The sequence below is a fragment of the Sceloporus occidentalis genome, unplaced genomic scaffold (genome assembly GCF_023333645.1).
Source record: "Sceloporus occidentalis isolate IW3139 unplaced genomic scaffold, rSceOcc1.0.p SCAF_219, whole genome shotgun sequence".
NCBI classification, from domain to species: Eukaryota; Metazoa; Chordata; class Lepidosauria; order Squamata; family Phrynosomatidae; genus Sceloporus; species Sceloporus occidentalis.
The window spans coordinates 900,001-907,500 of record NW_028317199.1 but is presented as its reverse complement, the minus strand read 5'-3'; the positions used below and the strand labels follow the sequence as shown (position 1 = coordinate 907,500).

At 42.7% G+C, this 7,500-nt stretch overlaps 1 protein-coding gene across 1 annotated transcript in view; it reads left to right on the top strand.

Moving 5' to 3' along the window:
- LOC149277315 (polyphosphatidylinositol phosphatase SYNJ1-like) overlaps positions 1-7,500 on the top strand; it is a 31,486-nt gene that overhangs the window by 14,491 nt on the left and 9,495 nt on the right. The window contains exons 11-20 of the mRNA XM_089503089.1: positions 1,539-1,704; positions 1,834-1,857; positions 2,047-2,238; positions 3,223-3,307; positions 3,747-3,887; positions 4,504-4,696; positions 5,563-5,721; positions 6,138-6,294; positions 6,700-6,817; positions 6,901-7,116. Of these exons, the coding sequence (XP_089359215.1) occupies positions 1,539-1,704; positions 1,834-1,857; positions 2,047-2,238; positions 3,223-3,307; positions 3,747-3,887; positions 4,504-4,696; positions 5,563-5,721; positions 6,138-6,294; positions 6,700-6,817; positions 6,901-7,116 (1,451 nt within the window). The remainder of the gene's footprint in view (positions 1-1,538; positions 1,705-1,833; positions 1,858-2,046; positions 2,239-3,222; positions 3,308-3,746; positions 3,888-4,503; positions 4,697-5,562; positions 5,722-6,137; positions 6,295-6,699; positions 6,818-6,900; positions 7,117-7,500) is intronic.

The following is a 7,500-nucleotide window of genomic DNA, read 5'->3' as shown; positions in this document are numbered from 1 at the left end:
ACGAGCTCTCGGATCAATCTATTAAAACGTTTTAATGCTTATCGCCAAGCTAGACCCATTTCTGATGTACATCTGCTGCGTATGTTTATCCAAACTGGGTGTTTTAGGATTGTTAACGATACTTTTAACCACACAGGTTGCCTCCTATGTAAAAAAAAAAAATAAATGGTGGTTCCGGCCATGCAGCTTCACTTCGTTTTCTGACCTCGGTGGTAAATGTAGTGTAGATTCGCTGCACGAAGTGCGTGGCGGCAGTAACGTTGCGTTTGGGCATTTGAAATCCAGCCTTGCCTTGTGATCTGCCATCATTTCTTTAATTCCATGGTTTCACCCTTTTTCTCTCTCCTTTTGTATAAAGATAGACATTATGCCCATTGTTAACATCTCATTTCTTGACTGCTTTCCTTCTGCTTTCTCTTGGGTCCTTTCGAACTTGTGTTTGAATGGTGAGTATCTGATGATTCTGTTTTCTGAGAAGTAATGTATGGTCGTGGTAGTGGAGTTCATGGTGGGGAACGTCCATAAGGCTGGAGCTATCGCTCTTCGGCTCCTTTTATAGGAGGCAGGTCTAGCCATACAAAGGGACGGGCTACCCCAAAACAGCTGGGTGGTCTCCAACAGCTCTCTTATCCCCTCGGCTTAAACGTATCGGCTGCAGAGCTTAATAATCGGCTCAGGCTGGAATCCGGGAGAGTTAGTAGGTATTACAGCGCAAAGCCAGCCTATGACGAGAGCAGCCAAACGAATGGTTTAGTGAACAAGAACATTCTGTGGGTTGCTGCGCCCCAAAATCTTTTTATACATACATACTGCTCTTCCCTTACTCTCCCTGTAACCCTTCTTACCATCTTATGTCTGGGGTATGAATTACCCCCGCCTGTAATGCCGTCCGTGTGTGAACAGTGAATGCCCAAAAGTGATCGGTCTGTCAGTAGGCAGGCATTTCGCATGCAAGCAATGTTTACTCGCAATAAAAGATAAGAGTAGCCAGCAACACCGTTCCAAATAGAGCGTTCAGTCTGTTCCAAAGAGATTTATTTGATATCATGTTGATATCTACAGTTCTTCCTTTTTAAACACACAACTATAGAATTCAAATCAAAGAAGCCTTCTCTCGGAGAGTAAATGGTTTGATCCGTTGGCTCCTAGCATAGCATTAACCTCCCTTATTTTCAGAAAAAATATTATAAAATATATATAATTTAAAGACTTTTTTCTTCTTCAGCCTGCCCCTCCCCCCCACAGATTGTTAGTCTGTACTTTTTTATTTTTTGCATATTATTGAAAATAAGTTTGCTGTATTGAAAATGTCATCTTCTGGTAGCCTATAATAGTTTATCTATATTTAAATCCAGTTTTTATTTTATTTTTTACACTGTAAAAGTGTTTTTAGGCGGTGACCGGTAATTATTGGAATTATCGGTTTGTGATGACGGGCTGTAGACGGGGGGTTTTTGAGCCGTTCTTTGAGTGTTACTGATGCGTGGAAATGCGTCGTTTCTTGCATTATCTATAGATGACGGCTTTTCTTTCTATAGGGCGGAAAGCTGAAGGACGGCGCGAGGTCGGTGACCAGAACCATTCAGAGTAACTTCTTCGACGGCTCAAAGCAGGAGGCCATAGACGTGTTATTATTGGGGAACACCCTGAACAGCGATTTAGCTGATAAAGCGAGAGCTCTGCTGACCGCCGGGAGCTTACATGGTATGAAAGAGACTGAACGGTGTTCCTCCTTACTCTCTCCCCAGAATATATTAGTAAATATCGATGGTGCGTTTCATTGACTTTCTATTAACTAACGCTTTTGTTCTTTCTCCTCTGCCGCGTGGTCAGTGTCTGAGCTCATGTTACAATCAGGTATTGTCGCTTATCTTTATTAGCGGACGCTATCGTCTGTCTTACTCTCTCTCCATAAACGCCGATAACCCTTTCCGCTGTCAGAGACCCGATTCTCCGCATTCATTCATTGCTACATAATTCCGTGTCCTATACATGCACGGCCGTAGTCTCTGTATACCTAAAACTGGCCTTTTTTCTCCCCTGTAGCCTCTCCGAGAGTCCTGCGCAGCATGTGCGAGAATTATTACAGGTATTCCAAACCCAAGAAAATCCGCGTATGTGTCGGGACCTGGAATGTCAACGGTGGGAAGCAGTTCCGAAGCATCGCCTTTAAGAACCAGACCTTGACCGACTGGCTGCTGGATGCCCCGAAGATTGCTGGCATCCAGGAGTTCCAAGGTAACGATCCATTACCCAGCTGTCCCTTATTCGGCCCCTCTTTAAGAAACAGGCGTATCTTTAATTAAAGAGCCCCCCAGCTCTCCCGAACTCTCAGTATTGTCAGCGTGTGAAACTGTCTGCCTTCTTTTGCCCCCATCCCTTTACTTTCCGCCAAACACATCTGGTGCAAGCATAGGAGCTGGGGCAGAGAAAGAAGTGATTACGGGGGGCGGGGGTCTTCAGAATCCCCCCCATGCATTTGCAAGTGGGCCAAACAAAAATGTAAAGGGTCCACTCGGCTCCCATATGCATTAAAGTGCAAATGGTCGCTGGCTCGTCCCTTCGTAAATCATCTGATGCCTCGAAATAAAGAAATCTTGCTGTTGCTCCTTCACCGTTTCACCTGGTAGCCAAATATAAAACGACTATAACAAAAAAAAACCTGTGAACGTTAAATAATATACTTAAAGAGGCCTATACATAATAAAATATTTATTATTTTATTATGTCACTTTCTGTATAATAAATGTGTATACAGATTAAATAGCATCTGTGATGGAAATTTTATTGGGAGTGACAATAGATATCTTAGCTGCTTGACACGGTATTTGCTGAATTCTTCCTCCCCGTTCAAAGCTGAATCGCAAAATGTGTGTGCTATACGTGATGCGTACAGCTAATGTAGTATTGCACTATTCTGACACTGAAAGGGTTAAGTCTGGAGAGACCAAGCACCGATTTCCTGCAGAACACATAATCTCCTGGAATTAAATTTGGTGGCTTCTGTGTTTTTAAGCAATTAAGGGTCTCTCTGGCAGCAAGCCCTCCGAGCAGACGTTACATCTGTCTAGTGATGTCAGCAGATCAAGAGATGGAGATATACATATATATATGTATATATATGTATATATATATATATATATATATCTCCTGGGAAGGGCAATATGGAATAATGTATATATGCGGCTAATACGGCATGTTTTAACGCTGCCCTTCTTTTAGACAGGCGAAGCAAACCCGTTGATATATTTGCCATTGGCTTTGAAGAGATGGTTGAATTAAACGCAGGGAATATTGTGAACGCAAGGTAAGGATTAACGCAAGGTTTAGTAAACGGCCCCCGTATATTGGTTATATATCGTATAAATATTCTAATTTTATTTATTTTGTAGTTACGATAATTCTTTGCGATTTCCACACGCTTACATTCTCAGCAGTTTTACGAGATCGCTGATTCGTGTGTTTCAGCAATTTTAGAAACCTAAAATGTGACGTTGGATAAGAACCATTTGGCCCTCCCTCCGGCTTGTACTCGCTGCATTAAGTGGCCACTCATGCTTTAATAAAATGCATATTGGAGTCTATTTGGCATGGGCTCCCTATGCATTTTTCTGCATGTAAATTTGTTGTGTGTACATTTTTTTGCTATAAGTTAGAAAATAAGACTTTAGCCCATATTCCTTCTCTTCTTGTCTGTGTCGGTTTTTCTCTTTGTGTTGATTGTCTCCTCGAAATTTGGTTTTCAGCACAACCAATCAGAAGCTGTGGGCAGCAGAACTCCAGAAAACCCTGTCCAGAGACAACAAGTATGTCCTCCTCGCCTCGGAGCAGCTCGTCGGCGTCTGCCTGTTCATCTTCATCAGACCCCAGCATGCACCTTTCATCAGGTGAGTTTGCATTCCTTGTTACGTTTGAAACATTTTAGATTGCCGTTATTTGAGGACTTTGAGAATGTGGGAAACTCAAAGTGTTCAGGTTGGTCCATCAAGAGCCCTCCTGGCGGATTTTGAGGAAGCTACCTTATCAGGGTGACCAGCCCTGCCTGCTCTCAGCCTACAATCCGGTTGCCGACAGTCTCTGCTTCTGCCGAAATTCTTACCAACATCAGTAGAAGAGAACTTACAAGAGCCTCCTGTGCCGAAGAATCAAAGTAAGCGATCGTTGCCGCAGGCGGAGAAGGGAACTCCGATGGTGTCCGGTCTGAGCTGGCAGGCAGAGAAGCCGGCATTCGCTGGAAAAGAGAATTCAATCAGAATTCGACTTATAATAGCAGACTGCAAAAAAGCATACTATTGGCATATATCTGTGTGCTATAGAAAGAAAGATAGAAGAAATGGTGTATTTTAACCCCACAAATGTTATAAAATATTTGTACTTTTTTATTTTTATTTATTTAATTTTTTTGCGTTCTTTCATTCACGCAGAACTGTGAGTTACTGAGCATTTTAAGTTTTTCTGTAACTTTGGGCCATCGCACGCTCACCGCTCCCGCTTATATTACAGAGATGTTTCGGTTGACACCGTGAAGACCGGTATGGGAGGCGCGACCGGCAACAAGGGGGCCGTGGCCGTCCGGATGTTGATGCACACGACCAGTCTCTGCTTTGTGTGCAGTCACTTTGCCGCAGGACAGTCTCAAGTGAAAGAGAGAAACGAGGACTACATGGAGATAACCCGCAAACTCAGCTTTCCGATGGTAAACCTGCAATTCCTGCTTCCGCTTAAAAAAGAAAATAACACTTTGCCGCATTCATAGAAATTCGGTGGAAGATTGAGGAAGTTTTTAGCTTTAGTTTAATACTACGGTAAGGAGGAGCATCGTGATGCCTACTCCTGAAATATCGTTTTTATTAAGGTGCGTTCCAGCAGGGCTTCCTTGTATAATATGTTCAAAAATTATCCAAGTCCCCAAATCTTCAGTCGGCTCCGGCACTGGCTCGGTGAACACTCTGGGTGAGACGGTGTAAAGAGACCACAATGCATATGCGGTAACGGCTTCAGCCAGCCATAGGTATTTCTTTAATGTGTAATTCATGTTTTGTGTAAGGGGAAGAGCACCGTTTAGGTGGAAAGAAGCGTGTCTTTGAATTTGGTCATATGTTCAGCTCAGAAGGTACACGTATGAAGCAGCAGATGCTGCGGAAATCTGTCCCTCCTACGTGCCGAGTACTAAACCCGCCGCCGGGGAAGCAATGCAGCCATAATCTTTACCCAAGTGACAAATGAAAGCTTGTACATCTTTGATCTTTATATCTGTAGGCGACAAACACGGTCGTTGTTCTTTGTAAATACTGTATTTGTCATATACCGTATTTGCTCGATTATAAGACAAAGCGAATGCTCTGAAAAATACCCCTAGTCTTATAATCGGGGTCATCTTCTAATCAGACCTCAAATAGGTTTGACTATGAGACTGAGATCCAGATCCCCCGCAGCGCTGCTTGTAACTTAACTTAACCCTGCTTGTAAGCTTATTTGTTGGCAAGCTTGATTTCACTTGTTCTGCTTTTTTGCCTCCTAAACGGGAACCTGTGTGTGTCTCTTGCTGATTTGCCTTTTTAGGGAAGAATGCTCTTTTCTCACGATTATGTGTTTTGGTGTGGGGATTTTAACTATCGCATCGACCTTCCAAACGAAGAAGTGAAAGAACTGATCCGAAGTCAGAACTGGGATTCTCTTCTTTCAGGAGACCAACTGACCAATCAAAAGAACAATAGCCAGGTATAGGAAAAGCAGATACTTATCCTTTTTCCATAGACAAGAATGATTACAAAATTCATGCTGTATTTTGGGGGTGGAAGAGTTGGGGGCTCATCGCCAGTATAACTTTTTTTGGCGAACACCTTGGTGTCTACCTGTCAGGTGGAACCAGTCTGGCCTCACCGGTAGCGCTGCTCCTACCCCTTCTGTCTCACCAGGTACCTCGAAATTCAGTAGCTTTCTTTCTTTTGAGACTATGTTCTTTTTATTAAAAACGTCGGTCCCAAGAGTTAAACTTCTTAAATTCTGTGACATCAAAATCAACAACTGAAACCTTGTTGCATTTATACCTTTTTGGGCTGCAGGACAGCGGACATTTTATTCCCAGGAGAAGGAAAGCTTCCGTTTTAATTTCTCCAATTTATTTTTTTTTCCAGGTTTTTCGTGGATTTTTAGAGGGAAAGATCAATTTTGCTCCCACATATAAATACGACTTGTTCTCGGATGACTATGACACGAGTGAGAAGTGTCGTACGCCAGCGTGGACCGACCGCATTCTTTGGAGGAGAAGAAAATGGCCTTTTGACAAATCCGGTAATTTTTATTTTTAATGAGCATCTGTTTCTCTTCTAATAAATGAGGTTCATGATGTGACAGATGGACCAAGTCCCGTAGTAAAGCATGAATTTATTATAACAATATGTTATTAGCAGTATGTATGCTGTACAGGTACTATTAAAAAAGAAAGATTCTATTTGCCGACATCATAGTCGTACGATTGCAGTGCACTTGCTTCACCGAAAACGTAGATTTTTATTAAGCCCATATTTTGTCTGATCTGACAGCTGAATTGAAAATAATTCCCATTTATGTTCCAATGGGATTACCTGGGGTAGTTATTATCGAGATGTGTGTGTATATAGTATATGTAATATGTATGTGTATATAGTATATGTAATAAGCTCCAATTAACCTACAAACGTGTCTTTCTTTTTGTAGCTGAAGATTTGGATCTTCTGAATTCAAGTTTACAAGAAGGGAAAAACATTCCGTATACCTGGAATCCAGGTACTTTGCTGCACTACGGCCGCGCGGAGCTAAAAACCTCCGACCACAGGTAAGGCACCCCGTGCAAGCGATGGCTCTCGATCGCCTGTCCGTTAAGGTATTTCGCGTGACAGGGTTGTGTGTCTCTTACAGGCCGGTCGTTGCTCTGATCGAAGTCGACATCTTTGAAACGGAAGCAGAGGAAAGGCAAAACATCTACAAGGAGGTGATAGCAGAGCAAGGACCCCCGGACGGCACGGTCATGGTCTCCCTGCAGAGCAGCTCCCCCGAAGATAATTATTTTGACGACAGTTTAATTGATGAGCTTCTCCAACAGTTTGCAGGATACGGAGAGGTCATCCTAATCAGGTTAGAGAGTAATTTCATTCAGTCTTACTATAATAATATTAAATCATCTGAAAACAACGTGTTACTGTTGGCCGGAATAAAGAGCCCACGGACTTCTAGACCGTCTCTTCCGGGAAGCGCTAAGCAGATGTCAAATATTTGGAGCGAGCTCTCAAGCTTTTAATGTCTTGTCTGGAACTCATTAGAAAGAAGAAGGGGAGAGATTTATGAGGACTTGTGCCAACGATGACACAAAGGTGCCTTCCACCCGAGACGCTGAGCTCTTTAATTGAACGTATCCGTTTTTAATTGACGCTCCTATGAAATAGGTTCAGGCAACGTGTCTGCTTCAAAACCCAATTTAATTTCTTAATTGCGGGGTGTGTTGATAATTAAACCACAAAG